This window comes from Mytilus californianus, unplaced genomic scaffold, assembly GCF_021869535.1.
Source record: "Mytilus californianus isolate M0D057914Y unplaced genomic scaffold, xbMytCali1.0.p SCAF_5, whole genome shotgun sequence".
NCBI lineage: Eukaryota > Metazoa > Mollusca > Bivalvia > Mytilida > Mytilidae > Mytilus > Mytilus californianus.
In genome coordinates this window covers 41,942,637-41,965,667 of record NW_026262701.1, presented here as the reverse complement: position 1 = coordinate 41,965,667, position 23,031 = coordinate 41,942,637, and the positions used below count along the sequence as shown (strand labels likewise).

The 23,031-nt window shown below is 31.3% G+C and overlaps 1 protein-coding gene across 13 annotated transcripts in view; it reads left to right on the top strand.

The window, feature by feature from the left end:
• Positions 1–23,031, top strand: part of LOC127702198 (nuclear receptor coactivator 5-like) — a 196,623-nt gene that overhangs the window by 4,357 nt on the left and 169,235 nt on the right. For 4 of the 13 annotated variants that reach the window (XM_052206291.1, XM_052206290.1, XM_052206288.1 and 1 more), the window contains exons 3-11: positions 4,480–4,590; positions 5,873–5,981; positions 10,536–10,604; positions 11,282–11,332; positions 11,712–11,810; positions 12,265–12,363; positions 12,787–12,936; positions 15,080–15,279; positions 21,012–21,314. In XM_052206291.1, coding sequence (XP_052062251.1) covers positions 4,480–4,590; positions 5,873–5,981; positions 10,536–10,604; positions 11,282–11,332; positions 11,712–11,810; positions 12,265–12,363; positions 12,787–12,936; positions 15,080–15,279; positions 21,012–21,314 — 1,191 coding nt within the window. The remainder of the gene's footprint in view (positions 1–4,479; positions 4,591–5,872; positions 5,982–10,535; positions 10,605–11,281; positions 11,333–11,711; positions 11,811–12,264; positions 12,364–12,786; positions 12,937–15,079; positions 15,280–21,011; positions 21,315–23,031) is intronic. The other 9 variants (XM_052206298.1, XM_052206302.1, XM_052206300.1 and 6 more) reach the window with 6 other exon arrangements.

Sequence of the window (23,031 nt, the reverse complement as noted above, 5' to 3'; positions counted from 1 at the left end):
GAATGAAGAAACAAGAGTGCATTCTAAATTCTGTTGTATACGAAAAATATTCATCACTGATGTAGTAGTCATTGATATTGCCATGCAAGTTAGCAACTATGAGGACCCGTTATAATATGTTATTTTATGAATGTTATAAGAAGAACTTCAAATGTGTAAAGTTAAAAAAACAATTCATTCAAAGATAGGGATGTGTTTATGACCATTGATGAAGCCACACTAATAAACAGTCGTAAAAGGCGTAATAATTTGTTGTAACATGTATCCTGCTTATATGATTGGTCATTGATGATCCTAAAAAATAATGCATTTAAATCGGGTCAGTCAGGCATCATTTCAATTATATTGTACCTTCCATATGCATACGACCACAATTGGCAACTTTTACCTCGCATGCAGTTTATTAATAAAAATTAAGTTTGCTGAAAAGAGAATTCTCTAATGAACTCATTAGAAAACATCGCTTAACATGTACTTAAAATCCGGTAAAAATATAAATATCAGATGTAATTTGATTTTAATGGCACACTTCTGAATTGCAAAACAATGTCATTTTCGGGTGTGTTTTCGTCTAACACAAAAAATGACAATCACCCTCAAAATACTAGCTACATATAAAAAGAGGTTCAGAAAAACAAGGGATTACGACATCGCCCATGGCTGGGATCATGACAAATTGTTTTTGTGTTTTCAATCTGTAGATTTATTGTTCTTGTGAGCAGTGAAATAAAAAATGGTGGATTCTGGCGTTGTAAATTTGAAGAAAACATTCCACATATGTTAATATTCGTTGAATAAGTTGTTGATATGGTTTTAAATGGAAACCAGAAGGAGTGGAACCTGAGGAATTGACGGTCACCTATTGCATGATCTCGGTTGCAAATGGTTCAGATTCTTAATTTGACTTCATTACTGAACACATATATTTTTTGTCTTGAATACATTAGTAGTTAAAAACATTAAAATGACCATTGCTAAAGTTGAAATGACAATTTCGTGTGAAAATTAGGTGACCGTGTTAAACAGTTGACCGCTGAAAAGAGTTAAATTATATAGAGAAAAATGTTTTGAAGGGTCTGAAACTGACTACTGAAAAAAGATGACAGTTTAAGGCAGATTTGACAGTAATGTTTATTCCCACAACTGACCAACTTAAAAATGTGGCGATTAAATAAAACATTTTTTTTTTTTTTTTTATATAAAAATGTGCTTTGTCAAAATTTCCTGATACTGTTCCGGGTTTCTAAACAAAACATCAAAAATACTGATTTTCACAAATTTAAATGACAAGGAATGGCATGTGGAACAGGTGATAAATCTAATTATTCATTAACTTTTTCTTAAAAAACATGGATACATGTACATTTGTATGTCAGACTTTCAATTGTTGCCAAGTTAAAGGTATTTGCAGTTGGTATCTATACATGTAGTTTTCTGTCTCTCTAGAAAAGAACCCTACCTACTGAACGAGTTAAAAAATAGAGGGTCAGGTTTGGGAAACAAATTTTGATGAAAGATCATTATTAACATTCGAAGTTCTGCTTTCACTATGAAATTTCAGATGTTGAAATAGGATTCAAAGAGTTCGTGCCAATCAATACATTGATAAAATTTTATGTTTCTATGAGTCTTAAGGTCAAAAACAATATTTATTTGTCTATTTCCTGTCTTTAGTCTTAAAACAATTGGTCTGTCGGGATTCTTTCTCTTTTTTGTTATTAGCGAAATCCAGAAAAATCATGTGTTTTCTCCTGATTTACACGACACTTCCAGTAATTTTTGCATGGACAACTGAACGTTTGCAATTTCCAATGTTTTTACCCCATTTTTTGTCAATATTGTTTAAGCATGTTATAGATTTGTAATCTATTCTTAAAGACACAACACCATTTAGCGTAGGTTTTTGTGGCAAGTCAGTTTTCGGATCAGTGTTCAAAAATAGGAAACATTAAGAGGTAGGAAACAGACATACATTTTTTTTTGGTTTATGTAAAGTTTACTGTAGTGTGGCTATGGAGAAGAATAAAGAAAATAAAGAACATTCAATTTGTTGACTTCCTTTTGCCTTTTTAATGCTATTAGTTAGCAAGTGTGTTTATGCTAAGTTAGTTCAAATTTGCAATTAAGTTGTTTGGAAGATGATTTAGTCATTGAATTTTGTAAGAAAGTTTTATGGATTTGGCATTAACTTATTTCATCTCTTTTTTTTTTATTTATTTAAAAATGAAAACATTTGTACATGTACAAAGATTGTCCAATTTAGAATAAGCACACTTCCTTTCCTTGTATTGTTTTCCATGCCCCTAAAAATCAGTGCTTGTAATGTGAACTTTGCTTCTGTTGTGAATGCAGGGAAAATATCTACCTGAATTACTAGGAAATATATATTCTTTTAAAGAATAAGTAATCAGTAGTTTTCAAGCACCAGCACAACCAATGTACATGCATAAAACAATATTCTATTTCTTACCAAATTGATATTATGTTAGATGTTTTGACAATTTAATTCATTAATAAGACATAATAAAAATACAAGCCTTATATTTGTAAAGGCCAGACAGGTGTTTCATCTTCATAAGACTCATCAGTGGTGCTCGAATCAAAACAATTAGAAAGCCAAAATCAGTTGCTTAGTTAAAAAGCTTTGAAAACAAAAATATGCCATAAGGTTGTCTCAAACATTTTAACAGCCATCTATACCTGGAGGTAGAAAATCTTAATTCAGTGTTTTGAATGATTTAATGTTAAAATAAAATGTATTAGAGATGACTGTATCAATGATATTTCATATAGTACTGGCTTCTGGGCTGGCGATTACGATATCTTAGGGAGGAAAATTCCACCAGCAGTGACATCAACTAATGGGCTGAAAAGGTTATGAAAAATACTAGGCTTATAACTTAATAAGCTTAAAATCTAAAACATTTTACCTTTCGAAAGTTAGAAAAAATTAATTCATATTATACTGGACGAGTGCTTTTTGATGGCCATCATATATTTCATTTTGTATGCAATCCTTTTTACTACCCAGTACTTTGTGCCTTATTCTTATCATATTCAGGCAATTTCTTTACATACATGCATGTACTGTAGGTTAGTGCTGCACATTATCTCTGGCCTATGTAATCAAAGATCAGATTCTCAACAGTTTAGCAAAGTTCACACTAAATAAATAATAATAAAAAGAAGGAGTACTCTATGCTGTGCGAAAATAATCGTGATGTAATACTGTAAAACACAGCATCAAAAGCAGCAGAGATGGAAATTATTTTGCGCGAAATTTCACGTGAGCGTTTTATCGTATTTAGAAATTTGCTGATCTTTTTTATTTGACTGTTGACTAAGACAATTAGAACAACCGTGGATTCGTACTATATGGTAAAGTTATCAGTATACAAGTGTATTGTTATTGTACTTCCTCATGCTGAAAAGTACGCAGATCTAACATTTAATTATAGGTTTTAGTGTTAAATATGCTATGTTCATGAATATGAAGATATTTATTACAATAAAAGTGTATAATGTAAGTCTTAGTATCCGATTATTATATTGAATTAATCCTTAAAATGAAATAGAAATACAGAAAATACAAAAGAAAACGGAAAATCAACCGAACAGATATATTTGAAAGGAATAAATATATATATGTTAGCACAATTAAAAACAAGGCTTTGATGGTATACATGGTATATATGCATTAAATTCAATATAAAGATAAAATGTTTTAAAAGACTGAAATAAATGTGATCTATGTATAAATTAATTAATTAATTGTTTAAAAAATCCCAGCTTGAAGTATCCAGATTCAAATTTTTACCAATTTTAGTGAGAGAGAAAAAAGATGATACATTTTCGGAAAAAGCCATGTTGTGTTGAATATTTTCCATCTTAACAAATACAAATAAGTGTAAATAAATGTTTTTAAGATAATATTTAAATTTAAAGAAATTAAAAAAAAAATTCATTTTATTTAAAATATGCTTATAAAAGAAGAAAAAACGCTAAGAAACCTGTAAGTTTTTGCATAAAGGGGTATACAGTCTTAAAATTTAATAAAAGGTATCAGTGGTTGGTGAATTCAATTTGGAATAAGAGAAGAGGTGTTGAAAGATTTAAAGAATGCTTGACACAACACAGCTGTTTCTATACTCTCTTTTTATATTATGGCTGTTCTATTGAAACTGCAATATAATGTTCATTGAAAAGGGGCTTCGAATTTGATGCCTCAGAATCTAACATGTAGATAACAGTAAGATGTATATTATATGAACATTCATTCAAAATTAATTGAAATTTTATTACCTGCATGTAGCTGTAAAAGACACAAAATACTTTTGAGAGTATTAATCAAATCATTGGGTACCAAATTCTCATTCATTTACAAAAAACCATTAAAGTTAGAACCCAAAGCTAACTGTGCTTCATTATAAAAATCAATTAGAAAAATGTGTATTATTCTGTAATGTTCTTGTATTTTAGGTCTCTCACTTCACGACAGAGGATTTGCATTTGTACAATACGAAAAAGAAGAAGACGCACTGCAAGCAGTAGAGAACGAAAATGGGGGCCTGTTGAAAGGCAGCAAGCTAGGTAAGACTGAAAATTACAGGTTTTCTAAAAAGTGAATAAAATTTTTTATTGTAATTTTGATGGTTGGAACCATAAAAGCATGTACATGTAGATAGTGGTTGAAACATTTCCATAATTTCCGAGGAGTATTTCTGAAAACCCACTTTGTAAGACATTATAAATTGTTAAATTTCACACCATATACAGTTAACTCTAGTTGTCTTCAACTCGGTTGAGGTTGAAGTTTTCCTGTGGTCCCAAACTTTGTTTCATATAAATATATGTATTTTGACTCCTGATGAGTCAAAATTTTGGTAGACTCTGATCAAATTTATGGTCCCAAAGGATAATAAAAGCATTTGAATTGCATTATTCATCTTGATTTAAAACCCATATGATAAAACATGACCTCATGGATTTAAATGGATTGAAAAGTTCACCTGTAATTAAATTTCTGGTCACTGACCACTGTATTGATTTATGACATATTTTCCACTAGTGTTTATCTAAGATTATCTTTGATCACCATGATAAATAATTAGTGATACATTGTTCTAGTTTATGAAAAATTATTCAAAATGTTTTAAAAACAATTAACCGTAATCATACATTAATGAGCTTCGTTGTGCATAAAGTAGGGATTAGGACTTAAAACTACTCAGTCAGCGTCTTTAATTTTTTTGGTATTTTTTTTCTCTTTCAGAAAAAGATTGAAATAAAAGAAATGAAAAAAAATCTTATTTTTCTAAACAAATCTCTTGTATATGAGAATGAAGAATTTAGTCAACTTTAAATCTAGCTAAGATCGATTGGAAATTACTCTCTCGGCTAAAAACCACAGGATAAAAATTGTCACTGTACAAAGAATATATAAATGTTGAACAATCATATAATTTTATTATAATAATAAAATACCATTACACACAGATACATCGATCCTAGACTAGAATATCGATCCCCTACCCATATTCTTCTTGATTAATTTTAGCCTTACCCAGCTAAGCAAGAGTTGTATCCCTTGGTTTGTCAAACTTCTAGTATTTGTTTGAGTCGAACTATGGGTATCTCAAAATATTTCTTTGGTAAGGCTGACTTCGAGACAATGAGAGTTGGCTGTACCTTAATTATGACATTTTTATGGAAGAGCCTTTTGCCCTCAGTTTGGTCATTTGAAAAATTCCTCATTTATGACATAATGTTTAGATTTTAACTATGTTGATTTCAAATGTGAAATAAGGAGTAATCAATAAGTCATTACAAATTTCATTATTATAATCTGTTAATTTAAAGTTCTATATTGTAGATGTTAAAATGGCATTAGATGGTAGAAAAGGAATACAAAATCCTGCACCTACAAGACAAAGTCCAAGTTCAACAGCTAATAGCACACCTGGTGGATACGACAGAGATAGGTATATGTTTAAATTTACATGAGTTTGTGGGTTCAATTATGCTTTAGTTTTTATACGACCGCAAAAAAATTTTTGTGGTCGTATATTGGTATGACGTTGGCTTCGTCGTCGTCGTCCGAATACACAATGGTTTTCGCACTCTAACTTTAGTTTAAGTGAATGGATCTCTATGAAATTTTACCATAAGGTTCAATACCACAATAGGAAGGTGGGGATTGATTTTGGGGGTTATGGTACCAACAGTTAAGGAATTAGGGGCCAAAAAGGGGCCGAAAATAAGCATTTTTGTAACTTCCGGACATAACTTGTGTGTTAGCATATGGATCTCTTTGACATTGTACCACAAGATTCCATATCACAAAGGGTCAATGCTGGGATTGATTTTGGGGTTAATTGCCTCAAAATTTTAGGAATAAGGGGCCAAAAGGGGGCAAAAAACAAGCATTTTTCTAGTTTCATGACAATAACTTGTGTGTAAGTGTATGGATCTTTCTGAAATTTTACTACAAGGTTCCATTTCACAAAGGGAAAGCTGGAATTGAGTGTTGTGGTAATTGCCCAAAACGTTTAGTAATAAGGGGCCTAAAAAGGGTTTAAAATAAGTATTTTTTAGTTTCTAGACAATAACTTGTGTTCAAGTGTATGGATCTCTCTAAAATTGTATTACAAGGTACCATACCACAAAGGCAAGGCTGTTATTTAGCTTGGTTTGGGGGGAAAGGGGGGTGGGGGTGATGAATCATAAGGGGGGCGGGGGTCAAAAAAGGGGTAATTTTTTTTTTTCCTTTTTTTTTTGTTTAAAATTTACATTTTAAGTTAGTTATTTTTTATCACGAAGAGAAAGTAGGAATTGAGTTTTGGGGTTAATTGCTCAAACATTTATGAATAAGGGGCCAAATATTGGTCGAAAATAAGGATTTTTTTAGTGTGCTCTAATGTTTAAGGAATAAGGGGAAAAAAGGTTAAAAAACAAGGGTTTCCATTTTAATAGACAAATAATTGAGTAAAGAACATTATTTAAAAGCAGTGTAAGGTTGGTAATTCAAACTCATTTAAATATCTCATCTACACTGCTTTTAAATTATGTAAATTGGAAATTTGCCAATAACTTTATTGTTAATAAATGCATTGGAAATTTGCCAACAATTTTAGTGTAATAAACTTCATTGGAAATTTGCCAATATAAAATTTTGCTGATGAAGGTTTTTTGTTTACCTTTAGCCTTGACTATGAAGTCATTTTCTATTTTTATAGCCTTATGATGTAGTTGAATTATTTAATACTTTTATGATGTGTTTAAATGGGGTTTTATCATGTTTATGGTTGCAAATTTATTGTTTTAGTATAATAAACTCCATTTAAAATTTGCCAATAAAAAAACTTTTTGTTTATTTTTAGCTATGATTATGATGTCATTTTCTATTTTACTTTTATGGTTGCAAAGAAATTTTTATTTTTAGATATTACTGTTAAATGATGCTGATTAAGGTTTTTGCTATGTTTAGCCATGACTATGATGTCATTTTCTATTTTAATATCTGTTATGATGTATTTAAATGGGCTTTTATGGTTACAAAGGAATTTTATTTTTAGATATTACTATAAAATGTTGCTGATGCTGATTAAGGATTTTGTTTATTTTTAGCCATGACTATGATGTCATTTTCTATTTTAATACCTTTATGATGTAATTTCCATTTTTAGATATTACTGTTAAATGATGCTGATTAAGGGTTTTTTGCTATGTTTAGCCATGACTATGATGTCATTTTCTATTTTAATATCTTTATGATGTATTTAAATGGGCTTTTATGGTTACAAAGGAATTTTATTTTTAGATATTACTTTAAATGTTGCTGATTAAGGATTTTTGTTTATTTTTAGCCATGACTACAGTCTTCACACTTAACTTTTCAACCTACAAGTCAGTAGGACTTGTGGTTCATAAATTTTTACAAGTCCCCAGAAAATTCTACAAGACACCCAAATTATTATCACCGCTTAGCAGCGCGAAGCGCTGTGAACCAGCTAGGAGGGTCTGGGGGCATGCCCCCCAGAAAAATTTGAAAAATTAGATGCATAATCCTGCATTCTGAGAGCTTTGAGTGTCATGTTTTGAAGATAAATTTAATAGGAATAACATTGACAATTGGAGTAAAAAGTAGCTGTTATAATAATTTTATTCTCTTAAAAATTTAGAAAGAAGGTGCCTTCTCTAGAATGCTGTAACATTTTTCAGCCTCTGATGGTTCAGCTGCAGGCTTCTCATATTTAGAGCAATAAATTTGTGACTCTTATTCTTCTCGTGAATTTTAATAGTATCCAGTTTAAAGTTATCACTACCTGGGGTCACAAACTGTGAATCCATTTTATATTCTGTGCAACATGAACAGAACATTTTGTTTTTCAACTCATACATCAACCACGGACTTCCTTCTTACCAACTGGAAAGGAACTGACGCGACCGTGTAGCGTCGTACTTTCTCTTCCTTACATTTTCATCGGCGGGGGGCTAAAACGGCTTCCCCGGACGAGCTCCGCCAGTACATTGCCGAAGAAACATTTTGGGAATATAAGTTAGGGGGAAGGAAACCAATGATCTGTCATTTCATACAATGTCTCGATCCAGTATTAATCGCAATACGTTTAATTCATGTGAAAAAGCGCAAAATAGAAACCGATTTATTGGTATCACTAATTACCAAAGACGCAAAGAGCGTACCAACTACCGAAAAAATCTACAAGCCCAGTCGGACTTTTGAACAACAAATTTGACAAGTCCGCGGCCGATTTTACTGGCCAGGACCGTCGGACTTGTGGCTAATTTCGAAGACTGTGACTATGATGTCACTTTCTATTTTAATACCTTTATGATGTATTTAAATGGGCTTCCATGTATTTAGATTTTTGATTATTTATACATGTTACCAAATTGGTCCACATTGAACAAAAACGGTCCAAATTTCAACTTTATTACATTACATCAAACATTGAATTCTACATATTCTTTGATATATTGAAATTAACAAACAATTTAGTTTATGGAGATTCCACCATAATAGGTAAATTAAATTTTTTCCAATTCTTACACCACATTCATCCTGTGTCAGAAACCTATGCTGTGTCAAATATTTAATGACAATCCAAAATCATAGCTGTATCAAGCTTGAATTTTGTGTCCATACTTGCCCCAACTGTTCAGGGTTCGACCTCTGCGGTCGTATCAAGCTGCGCCCCAGCGAAGCATTTTATTGATTATGGGCCCAGTTTTCAAGTTGGTCCAAATCGGAGTCCAAAATTAAACTTTGTTTGATTTCAACAAAAATTGAATATATGGGGTTCTTTGATACGATGAATCTAACCATGTATTTTGATTTTTGGGCCCCGTTATCAACTTTGTCCACATTGAGGTCAAAAGGGTCCAAAATTAAACTTTGTTTGATTTCATCAAAAATTGAATTATTGGGGTTCTTTGATATGCCGAATCTAACTGTGTATTTAGATTCTTAATTTTTGGTTCCGTTTTCAAATTGGTCTACATTAAGGTCCAAAGGGTCCAAAATTAAACTTAGTTTGATTTTAACAAAAATTGAATTCTTAGGGTTCTTTGATATGCTGAATCTAAACATGTATTTAGATTTTTGATTATGGGCCCAGTTTTCAAGTTGGTCCAAATCGGGGTCCAAAATTAAACTTTGTTTGATTTCAACAAAAATTGAATATATGGGGTTCTTTGATATGCTGAATCTAACCATGTATTTAGATTTTTGATTGGTGGGCCCCGTTATCAACTTTTTGTCCACATTGAGGTCAAAAGGGTCCAAAATTAAACTTTGTTTGATTTCATCAAAAATTGAATTCTTGGAGTTCTTTGATATGCTGAATCTAACCATGTATTTAGATTTTGGATATTGGACCATAATAGGTGAATGTCCAATTTAAAATTTTTAAGTTCTTAGACCACATTCATTCTGTGTTAGAAACCTATGCTGTGTCAAATATTTAATCACAATCCAAATGCAAAGCTGTATCAAGCTTGAATGTTGTGTCCATACTTCCCCCAACTGTTCAGGGTTTGACCTCTGCGGTCGTATCAAGCTGCGCCCTGCGGAGCATTTTATTTTGAGCTAGTAGTGTGTGAACTTGGTACGGGGTAGATTTGACAACTAGTCAAATACATTGGTCCTAAATACTAATTTTACAGAATAAAGAATGTATTCATACTGTTTTACATTCAGTTGAAAGCAATAACCTCATGAAAGTTTTACTTCTTAAATAAGATCACAATGCATGTGTCCAGCCTTCAGATCTCAAATCTTTTGATTTTTTTATGTCAATTTTTAATTTAGAAAACATTTGTTTATGTTAATTAAAGTTATGAATCAGGTGTATAGCTGTCACCTGTAACCTGTTGTACTTAGTCCATGTATGTAAGAAATTCTACTCCTTTAAAAAGGAACAATGTCTAGATGTTCTTTATTGACTCATTAATTACTTACCTTCCAGAAAAAAACTATTGGTTGAATTATAATGCAAATGAAATTGTCAATTTAGATATCCACCTCCTCCACAAAGCAGACCAGCAATAGACGATAGAGAAAGGTCTACCATGTCTAGAGAAAGGTAAGTTTCAATTATATCTTTATCAAATTAGTTAATTATTTTGTAACAGAATGATATAAAGCAACTTTTGAGAGAGAGAGAAAAAAATCACAAATTGCAACACAAATTTAGTATTTGGAACTTTTTTTTAGAGTTAAATAAGAAAAAAATTAGCAGAAATGGTTATTTTATGTGGTTTGTAGAAAAAAAATGTGAAAACAGTAAGGCCTTTAAAAATCGAGCTTATTTACAAAGTATATGAATTCAAAGTCCTGTTCCATGTTAAAAAATACTTCTGTGGTCTAACTTTATTATACTCAGATTTCCCGTCTTCACTTGTACCTGTTAAAATGACATCCTTAAAAATTATTTGCAATAAATCATGCTATTTCTTTTTCTTGTGAAACGGTAACCTTCATTTTGCATAAAATATAAATAACCCAATCATAAAATTGAGATTGTTAAAGGATGCAATGTTTATCCATTATCTTGTTTGCATTAGAAAATAATATCCAATGGTATAAAAGTACAGATTGAAAAAAAAATTCAGTTAAAAATGTAGCTTTATACATTTTTACTAGTCAGAAATTTTCTTTATGAATGTATTGATGAGATTTTTCTGGAGAATGGTACTGCTCTGCATAAATTAAAAGCAAGGTACATCTCTTGTTGTAATTGTGATAAAATTGTCTATTCAGATATCCACCTCCACCAGCCAGGTCTGGCTCATCTGATAGAGATAGAGACAGGCAAGTTTTGATCAGTTTTCATTCTTTACAAAAGTTATATCCATCTTTAAAATGAGGGATGCATAGAATTGATTTGTATACATAGATGATGCTATTTGTAAAATTTCAATAAAATGCATAGAAACAACTGTCATTTTAACAATTTGTAAGATATATCTCAAAAGTATAAAAATATTTGTGATTTATATGAAATTAATATCTCTACTTTCTAAGATAAAAAAAGACCTTCAATAAATATAAATGTTCGCCAAAAAAAATTACAATAAGAAAGTATGAAAAAGTGAATAATTATCCCTCATTTTGTTGGATATAAAAGTATTTGGACCATTGGGAAGATGATATTCTTCAATCCATGGTAATATTATTTTGGTTTTTACAGATATCCTCCACCCCCTGAAGGAAGAGAGAGATCCCCACTGAGAGCAGATCCATACGATGATAGATACAGAGATCCCTACAGGGACCCACCCCCTCCACGGTATGTCAAGTTATTAGAACTGATTCTTATCTTTCAACATCAGAATTAATGTAAAGGGGACAGTTTTACTTATCTTGCCGCATTTCGTTGTCTCCATTATTATAATAACAATATTTACACTGAATAATGGAAATAATTTTGGTGCGTGTATTTCATCAAATATATGAGGATTATTTTCAAAAGCTATGCTGTAAACATCATGTATTTGAAATTATTAAGACTACATTAAGGAGTCATAAGGACATATATTAAAGATCCATGTTTAACATAAAGTGACTTGCATGTATTTGAAAGATGAAAGTTATCAAAAATTTTGATCTGATGATCTGACTGATCCATCTTCTAATGTTATATTTTAGTTTTGGCCAAATGAGCAGCTAAGCGGAGGAATCAAAAGGAATAAGAAAATTTTTTTTTTGTGTTGTAATGTGGTAGTTTTCTTGTTTTTATCTAGTGATATTTACAGGAGAGATGATCCCTATGCTGACCCTTACAGGAGACCACCACTCCCAGATGATCCATATTATGACAGATATCGAGATGATCCATACAGGTACTTTTGCACATTGAAATTATTTGATAACCAGCAAAAACGATGCAGTAAGAGAGACAATATTTTAATGTTAAAAATTTCAGGTGTTTTTTTCTTTATAATTAAAGTTAGCATAGAAAAGAAAAATGACTGACGAAAGGAAGCAAGTGTTTAGCACTTTAGAAAATACTTGGATTTACAGATACAACCAAAAATCCTTTTTATAGGGAGTAAATAAACATCTTATTGTGCTTCTTTTACACTGTAATCTGCAGTGTAGTTTTATTTGAATAAACAGTTCAAATATCTTCACAAAATAAAACTTTTGTATTATCGACACTTTAAAAACCAAAGGTAAACAGTTATAAAAACAATGGATGACTAGTTCTCAATAGATTTTTTTTTTATTTGAATCGTTTTAATGCTACTTTGTGTATATAATAGCAGATACCCACCACCACCACCAAGAAGGGATCCATATGCTGACCCCTACAGGGATCCATATTACAGAGACCCAGCTTATGAAGTTCCTGCTGTGAGAAAGCCTCCTCCACCACTAGACTGCTCAATTATTATACTGAATAGTGCTCTTATGTATGTATTTATATTCATGTTTCTAATTACCATTTTATTGGAATTTTTCATCTTTTCTCCCTAGAAATTAAAATTACAATTATAGATATGAAAATCAAATCTAGCATGTCTATTTATAACTAAGATGTATTTGGAAGTGTATGAAAGGACTTCCAATATTCCACCACAGCCATTATACTTTCTTTTTTAGTAATTTAACATACAAAAAAAATGAGTAATGTGTATATATATATTGAAAATTACAATAGATATACAGTTTTTCAACTTAATAAGGGCTATTCCATTAAAAAGAATGTACCAGTGTCGGACGGCAATTATAAAAAATCCTGTTGGTTGTTGATGTGTTGAAGCGTTTATGGCCAGTGGCCCTTGGTGTTTAGAGAAACTAAGTATTGTTGGTTGTTGGTCTTCTTTGACAGTCAGTTTTCATGACTGTCGGTTTCATTGTGTTATTTTTCGTTATTTATTATTATTTGTTTTTTGCAAGGACTTATATAACCGATTGTTTTTGTCTCCTGCTCATATCGTGATATTGGCAGGCGCAACGTTGTGTTCTACCTTTGGTACCAGTTCCGGAAGTGCAAGAGTTACTTCCCTTTAATGACAAGCACATGACGAAGGATGTCAAATTCGAAAATAATATTCGGAGGTTCAAATTATCCGAGGTCCCCGACCTACCACTATTGCAATCGGACTTTCGTTTTGGTTACTAGCAAGGCCCGACGGACCTTCGATTTGAAAGAAAATAAAAATAAACTTTGCCGACCTTTTTAACCACCAGTATGGTCATTTTAAAGCCATATTACTATTGAGATCGTATACCCCTCCAGGGATTTTTCTAGTATTCCACAGGGTCCAAATACCGGACCCATTCCTATTGGCAATGGCAAATACCCTACAACTACATTTTTCCCAATTTTCAGTTTGGGACCAAAATTTTCAAACGATCTCAAAATTTATTTTTATCTTTATTATTCATGACAGCGATGCTCATTTTGTTCAACCGCTAGCTTTATACTGAAAATCGCCAACAAGTAATGTGTAAATACGAGTAAAATCGTATCTGACTGACAAAAGAACATTGAAAAACAATGGATGCCAAAAACCGGAAATGAAGACGATTACAATACCGAATCAGATTCCGGGGTCGGATAAGGGTAATTCCGGGTTTGCCGATCAAAAACAATAAAAAAAATAATAATTCCAGGAAGGTGACAAAATACATCTATGATGATTAAATATAAACACTAGAATTGAAAACCAAAAGATATATGGAATAGAAAGAAAAAGAATGAAATATTTTATACAGAAACTCAATTTAACTTTTAGTTCACAAATTTTCATGTCAAAATCCAATGAAATCATACTGTCACATTTCATTGATCATTAATAAATGTTGATATTACATGTAGATGTTTTTATAGAGTATACATATATCTACAATTCCAAGAGGTAATTTCTTCTCAATTTTGAAGGGCCAGTAAAAAATAAGTTAAGATATATTCCAGTTGGTTCTTGTATTATCATGAAACGACTTCCTGTTGGTTGGTGTTAAGATTCATGGTACATTCCTCTTGGTCATGGGGGTACTTAAAAATTGCCTTCTGACCCTAGTACCTCCTTTTTAATGGAATAGCCCTAAGAAGGGGTGTTTACTCATAAATTCAGTTAAATATAACTATGTCTTACAGCCGTCAAAACAAAGTCTATTTCGCTTATTAGAATCATTATAATTTAACTCTGTTATAAGGATTGAATGAGTTGGTAAAATTGTATAGAAATAAAGAAATTTCTTTGAAGTCTGACAATACTGATGTTAAATATTGACAGTGTCTGATTTGGTGAAACAATTATGGTTCAATGTCACATCTTTATTAGTTTCCAGACATACAAATGCTTTTACATATTTTATGCATACATAAGTCGATTAAATAAAGCAGCTAGTTAGAACATAAGGCATCCACAGCCAACCTGCAAGCTCTATACTAGAACATCCTTTAACATTTGATGTCACTTGTTGTAAGAGAAGAGAGATAACTGTAACTGATTTGAAGGATTTCATATTGGCAGGATAATTTATTGATTGATAGAAAAGGAAATCAAGAACCATGAGATGTTATGATGTATATACTCCTAATTTCAGGAAATTCGCAGAGTTTGTTGAAAGAAAATTGAAAGCTGTACAAGTGTTTTGTTCAATCAGCTTGATAAATGAAGAGCGAACAATTCCTCAAGTTGTAGAAGATGCTGCCAAGAAACTGTGCCTGTTTGCTATAGTTGTAAATAGTCAAAACGAAGTTCATCAGTCATTAACAGTCAATATTTTACATGGAACTCCGCAAGGTAAGACTGAATTTGGACTGAGGAAATTGATAGAGGCAAAATGCTTACTCCTTATAAAGACATTAAGGCTAAAATTATAATATTGCATTAGATTCACGGTTGACTCTTTCACAACTGGACACTGAAATTTAATTTATGAAGTTTTTATAACATGAAGATATTGTCTAAAAGACAGGTATAACCTACATAACAGTTTTCAGATGTAAAATTCTTCAATTTTCCAGTTTGATGCTATGTGCACATTTTGATACTGCTACAGTGTTCTCCCCAGGCCGATATGACGCTGCGGTACCGCAGCGCCTTCATAATATTTTTGAAGATCCCGCAGCGTCTTAATTGGCCGCTGTCCCTTAATACTTGATCCCGCAGCGTGTTAATTTTCACATTTTCATTATAAATGTTGGTTAAAATTGTCAAGTAACTGATCACCGCTGATGGGTCGGTCAGTGTTACGCAATAACTGATAATTAGTTTTACCTGAGCCACGCTTATCTCAGCCTTATCGGACTATGTTATCAGGTAATAGCGTAAGTGATCATCAAGAAGATAGATATTTTTTGAAGAAAATAAAAAAATTTAAAAACTTCAGTGCAGAAATTGAAGAAATAGATCGCAAATACATTGTATTTACGCATCGTGTGTGTGATCACTTGACCATTTATATAACGAAATTTTTCATTGGTCGAGAAGAAGAATCTATTTAAACACGACCAATGAACGTGTTGAATACACATGATAAATTTGAATACACATTGCTAAAAAATTTACGATGAAAACTATGAATGAAAGTATTATTAGTTGAAAAAATTAAAATAAAGTTTGATTAAAGATAACGAGGAGTGATTTACTTTAATAGAAAATGAAAAAATGTTGCTTGCAAGGTAAATTCGTCTGAAACTGTCATATTTTTAGAAATAAAGTGATCATTGAACATCGATCGTGAATCCGTGCGTCGGGAAATATGTGACAATCAAAACGGGTACAGTATCGCCACAGCTTCTGTATAATGTCACTGGTAAATAATTTCAATGGTTTTAACTTAAACGAATTTGTAAAATTTCGTTTATATCTATCTGCCAAAGATAGTATTAAACAATAATACGCACGGAAGCGTAATGTGAAACTACGGAAACTGGTCAGCTGTTCATTTATAAAAAAAAATTGTTTTAAAAAGTTGTATACCAAATATCTTAACCATATTCGATTTTATTAATTCTGAATGAACATGTTCTCTGCAAATAACAAAGGGGTGAATTATAAGTAAAAGGTAGATGATGGAAGTATAGAAGTTTTTTTCAGATCAATGACTTCTAATGAAAAGGGGAATACACCTCCGTCTACACTGTCAGTATAAGCAGATTTCATTGCTTCTCATAATCCCAACCACGCTCAAGTTTTAGCAATTGATAAAAGCAAGCACCATGTTTCTGGTTTCAATGACAAGTGGCTGACTGAGTTTTCATGGCTTAGAAATGTTAAAGGGGGTATAAGCAAAAGTTATTGTGAGTGGGGGTTTAATTTTTAACCCTGAAGAGGATAAAGACAAAGTTGAGGAACAGACTGTCCAACAAAATAACACTATCTAAAAACAATATCCCTAGAAGGAGCAGAGAGTAGAGATGAATATTTATATTTTGACTTCTTTAATTGACTGAATATAAATAACTTTTGTGTTTAAAATCAATTTATTTCATATATATATTCTTGTAATTCATTAATACTCTGCATTATTAAACACATAACACAAAGCATTATAATTCATATTCATATTGCATGTCATGATTTATGACTTATTGCTTCAGATCACTCTAAAAAAAGAGTAACGCGCCCTTGAATTTTGCGCCTTAAAAAAATCCTGGGGAGAACACTGTGCTATGCAATTTCTTACAATGGTCAGAAAACGAGTGCTTCCAGTTTTGCCAACTGAAATCGCTTGATTATACAAAATGCAAAAGAATTTGAAGAGAGACACTTACAGAATTTATACCGGATGTATGAAATGTCTGGTTTATGGAATGAATTTCAGACATTTGTTAAATATGACTTGAAATTCTCTTTCTTTCTCAATCTATCACTATCAGCTGCTTTTAACATTGCATGTTGTTCATCACAGAATTATAGATTATCTATAGTTCTTAAAACAAGAAGTTTCTGGGCACAATCGCATCATAGGGCAATAACCATGAGAGGAGATGTAGCAGAGAAACTTCCTCAAGTTTGAAAGACCAACAGTTCCTTGTCTAGCTTAATAACATTCTATGACAGTTACTATGGAATAATAAACATTTATATTAAAAATGTAATGTAGATTCATATTAAATTTATCGAGCGTCAAAAATATTCTTAACTGCAAAATAAAAAGTATTGATTATTAAAGATGTTAAGATTGAGAAGACTTCAAGCAATTACGTATACCGGTATATAAGATCAGGACTTTAAACAATTATGTATACCTGTATATAAGATCGAGACTTAAATAATTGTGTGTATATGATAGAATGTCGAGACTTTTAATAATTGCGTGAATATGATAGAATATCGGGACTTCTTATAATTGTGTGTATATGATAGAATATCGGGACTTCTTACAATTGTTTGTATATGATAGAATATCAAGACTTTTTATAATTGCGTGAATATGATAGAATATCGAGACTTCTTACAATTATGTGTATATGATAGAATATCGAGACCTTTTTATAATTGCGTGAATATGATAGAATATCGGGACTTCTTACAATTGTGTGTATATGATAGAATATCAAGACTTTTTTTAATTGCGTGAATATGATAGAATATCGAGACTTTTTATAATTGTGTGAATATGATAGAATATCTGGACTTCTTACAATTGCTTGAATATGATAGAATATTGGGTCTTACAATTGCGTGAACATGATAGAATATCAGGATTTCTTACAAATGCATGAATATGCTAGAATATAGGGACTTCTTACAATTGCAGAATATCGGGACTTCTTACAATTGCGTATTTATGAGAGAATATGAAATCTTCAACCAAATCGAGATCAAGCGACTGTGAACAATAACATATAATACATAAATGATTCAATGATGCTCACTTTAGCTAGTGTTGTGAATTGTCAAACAAATTTTTCTTCCTACTATTAGCATCATATTACATTTTTATCGTTGCCTTTATTTTATAAAAATGGGAAAATTGATATAAAATTAGGTGGGGTATGTGTACAGACGGACAGGAAATAAAATGTCCATTTCACGATGAACGTAAAAAAAAATAGCTTGCACGAAACACATTGAATAACAAGCTGCAAGCACGAAAACAGGAGAAATAAAATTTGCCAACATATTGCACAAAAATAACCCTTTACCACCCTCGGTAAAAGTTGTCATAAAATACCATAGTCTGGGTTCATATATCACAGTTGTTGTGGTGTATTTGAGAAAGTAAAACAGTGTTTAAAAAGCATAACAGAATTTAAACAGAAAAAAACATGACAATATATACGTGATATATAACTACATGTAGTTGAGGTCTATTTCACAAAATAGTGTAAAAGTGGTGATAATGCAATTTTAAAGAAAAAGACATGTTTATGATGAACTACAGTTTATGCATGATCGGGTAAAATGAAAATAGCCTTGCATCACCTTTTACACTTTTTTGGGGATAGCCCTTAAAGCTATTTAAAATCATAATATTACCTTTCATGGTATAAATGAAAGCTTAAGGTGTTAATCTGTGTAATTTGAATAAAATATTAACTAAAACAGGGTTTTGTCGTTTTGGAAATCCACGAGTGTATAATGTTCATGATATAACTTAAAGTGACTATTTACTGTATTATGATGCTGGAAACACTTAAATAGAAATCTCTTTTTATGAAACCAAGATCACACATAATTTGTTTAATAAATTGCTTATTGTATGCGGTCGTGAAATTAATAAAAGTGTGAACCTCCAAAATGTGTTAATACTGAATTCGAAGTTTGAAATATATTATATTGTTACATATATGTATGTCGTAATAATTATTTGAGCTGAAACGGTTGCATTGACATCCCATAGAATAATTTTATAAAATTCTGCGATGCATATTTAAAATAAACGTGTTATGTTTTAAATGTACGCGCTTTTGTTTGTTGGATGTTAGTTGCTGTATAACAAGAAATTATTCATATAAAAATATACTAATTAATATATATTAAAGTATCGAGGACGAAAATTATGATGTTGCTTTTGTTATGATATGACATGGTTCTATGTAAGATAAGATACAAAAAGTGGAGAAAAAATTATTATAAATATAAAAGTGATCATAGAATGATCCTTAAAAGCTTACTGTATAAAAAATGAACTATTTAATAAATTGCATTTACTTAAAAAGGTTATTTAAAAAACCAGGAAATACACTACAGATAGTATACATATGTAGTGATCAAGCATAATCTAATGGAATGCCAGGTATCGTGTCGTATACCAAATAATTATAAAATAAACAAATGTCTTTAGAATAATGCTTTAACATTAAATACTTATTAAAGCTTTAATTCATTATAAAGTTCAATTCGGTAGCCTCACTTACATTATAAACAGATTTGTGTCTTAAACTAATGGTGACCTTTAGGTATTTTTGATCATTTCGAAGGTGTTTTGTATTGGTCTAGATAAGTTGGATATAAGCGTTTAGATTAGAAGTATGTGTTCAATAAATGTATTTTTGTACTTATAAAATCTTAAATAAACTTAAAACATATGCATGTTTGACAATTTGTTTGTTTCTTGAGGTCTTCAATATAACTGGACATATATACTAAGTTAATCAATTTTCAGTAAGCAGTACTAAAATATTTTCATATGAACGGAGCTTTAGGAAGATCATAGCAGTAACTTTTGTGCTTTATGAAAATATTAAAAACAGTCCTTGATTTAAAAAATGTTCATACATTACTAAAATAAGATTGTTAGATCTCTTCAGAATTATCGGTTTATAGCTTTAGAGCTCTCCGATACCTATTCATGACTTAATTGATTTTAGATAATTATCTGTGTAAAAATGTACGGTTTAGAAAAATGTTGGTTTAGATGATTTCTGAAGTCATGTTACATAAAAAACTAAATGAAAGGTTGAGTTACTTTATGTTTTTTAATAATATAAATATTGTTTTGAATATAAGATAAGATGAGCTACAAAATTTAAAAAGTTTTCTAATTAACTGATGTAAGTTCTTTGTAATAATGTATATTCAAATACTGCGCATTATATGTAAAATGAAAAAAAAGCCATCTGTTAGTTATTTATGTAAATACCGTTGCGTGTTATGTAAAATGAAATAAAAAGTCATCTGTTAGTCATAAAATATATAAATACAGCTGCGTGTAATGTAAAATAAAAAAGTGCCGAACAGAATTTCTTGTTATACAGTTGACTCGTGTTTACATACAAAACAAACATGGAGTACAAGGTAATGAATTTGTTAATAACTTTTCTTCTATTTTACGATAAATTTTCTAGACCATCACTGACTAAAAGAAAATTGTTTTATTCAAAATTATTCTGAGTTATTTAAATTCAATTTCAAAACGAATCTTCTGAACGTAATTATTTAAAATTCAGATTGAAATGAATTTTAAATTTTCAGTGGAAAAAAATTGCTTATTCAGCAATGGAGGCAGGATAGAAATAAAATATTGTGATGTAGATTGATTATCTTTTACTGACCTGCCTTTTGTACCATTTTATCCACAGAACATAGAAATATGCCAGTAGATGATGCTATCACTCTAATCGGTAGAAGTTTTGATGCATATCAGCTCGCTAAACGTGAAAAAGAGACAGCAGCTGCCAGACCTGCCGTTACCCCTGCGGCAAGGGCTCCGCCTCCGTTTGTACCACCTTCACAGGACATACTCTACCTATTGAATCTGTTGGCCGACAAGCGACAACTTACTGTTGAGGAGTTGGATAAAGTTATTACTTATTTGACAGAAAGAAGAAATCAACTTCTAGAGGCTGAGGGTCGTATCCCTCCTAAATCTTCTTATCCTGACAGTAAGTTTTTTGTTATTTATGTTTTGCTCTGACATATAAGTCTCCAAGGGATTGGAAAGGCAATACCCACTTAGCTCATGGCAAGTTAATTCAAATGAGGGCTATTCCTGTAAAAGTCATACAGCTTACAAACTTAGAAGGAATGATCCATATAAGAAGTAGTGATTTTTATCACTCCTAATTAAAATCAAGCATGGTCTCTATTGCTACTACTTAAAGAAAATTTGATTAAAATTCCACCAAATTATGAAATCCATTTCCACAAAACTTACAGTAAATGAGACATTTTTTATTATCTCTGAAACACTAAACGAACTGGCTTCAAACATGGATGACATTTTTACTGAAAAAAGACAATTTTGAAGAAGAAGAAAATTGAAAAATCTTGCAATGCCACACTTAAGTAAATGATTATTGCTGTCATACAGATGATTTCTTTTACATAGAAATAAAATTTGAAAGTTTTTCACGGTTATTTAGCCTGAATGGATTAGATCTTTTACATTTGGAGATTTCATCAAAGAAAGTTTAAAATTCATTAAAAAGTACTTTGGTGTCTTGGTTACTGTTCATTTGATACAAATCTGTAATTTTCATGGAAAAAGTGTTGATTGTGGTTTTTGAATTTTATGAGGTGGGTATATCATTTTGTATTTGTTACTTTTGTTGTTTTTGTTGTTTTATTTCTTTTCATATTTGATTATGTTCTTTTTTCATAATTCCCAACCTCAATATGCCATAGTTAAAAAAATATAGTAATTCTTCCAAGAACGCCAACCATCTCTGTGGTTAAGTGGTAGCTTGGTCACCTTGAGTGCCTGTGGTCATGGGTTTGAACCCGGCAGGGTCAAACCAGAGATGTTAAAATTGGTGTTAACTGCTTCTCTAAGCACGATACATTAAGGAGTAAGAGCAAAGACTGGTCGAATAATATGACCAGGTAGGGTGTTTTCAAGCGGACTTTTACCTTGTGAACTAGCCCAATTAAAAATCTGGCTCAGCGTATCAGTCTAGTACAATATTACATTACCATAATTTTGTCCTGAAAATGCATTTAATTTGCTGCTGGACATTACACAGCCATCCATCATCATCATCATCCAAGAATGCCCACTTGCAAAGTGGGTGGTATACTGCTATCATTTTGTCCATCTGTAACTTTTGTTGTCAAGGTATGATATAATATTTGGTCTAGAACTATAAAATGTTGTACTGTCTAAGCATTGTTTAGATCTGCCCAACATTAACTACCTGTTTGACAATACTTTGAATTTATAATTATACCCTCTTTTGGTCAATGTTTTTCTTAGCTTGTACGTAAAGGAAAGACATATTTGTTCTGGAGCTTGATAATGTTGAGTTGTACTGTGTAAGTGAGTGATGGTATACCTTGCACGACATTATATGCAACTTCTTTATCTTATCTATCAGTACATGTCACTTTAGTCAATCAAAGCTATATAAGGTTTTGAGTCATGCTCTAGTCTTTTTCCATAAAATGGCTGATTTAGTGGTTTACCCAGGATTTTCCAAATTCTTGACCACCAATAAAACAGACTTAATCAATACACCTGCTGTACAATATGCATTGATTTTTTATTCAACATGTTCAAGGGTTGTTCCATTTATAGGAAAGGATACATACCCATGTATGCTGCTCAGCACATACAGATAATTCCCACATAAAAGCCGAGTTTTAAATATATAAGAACATCAT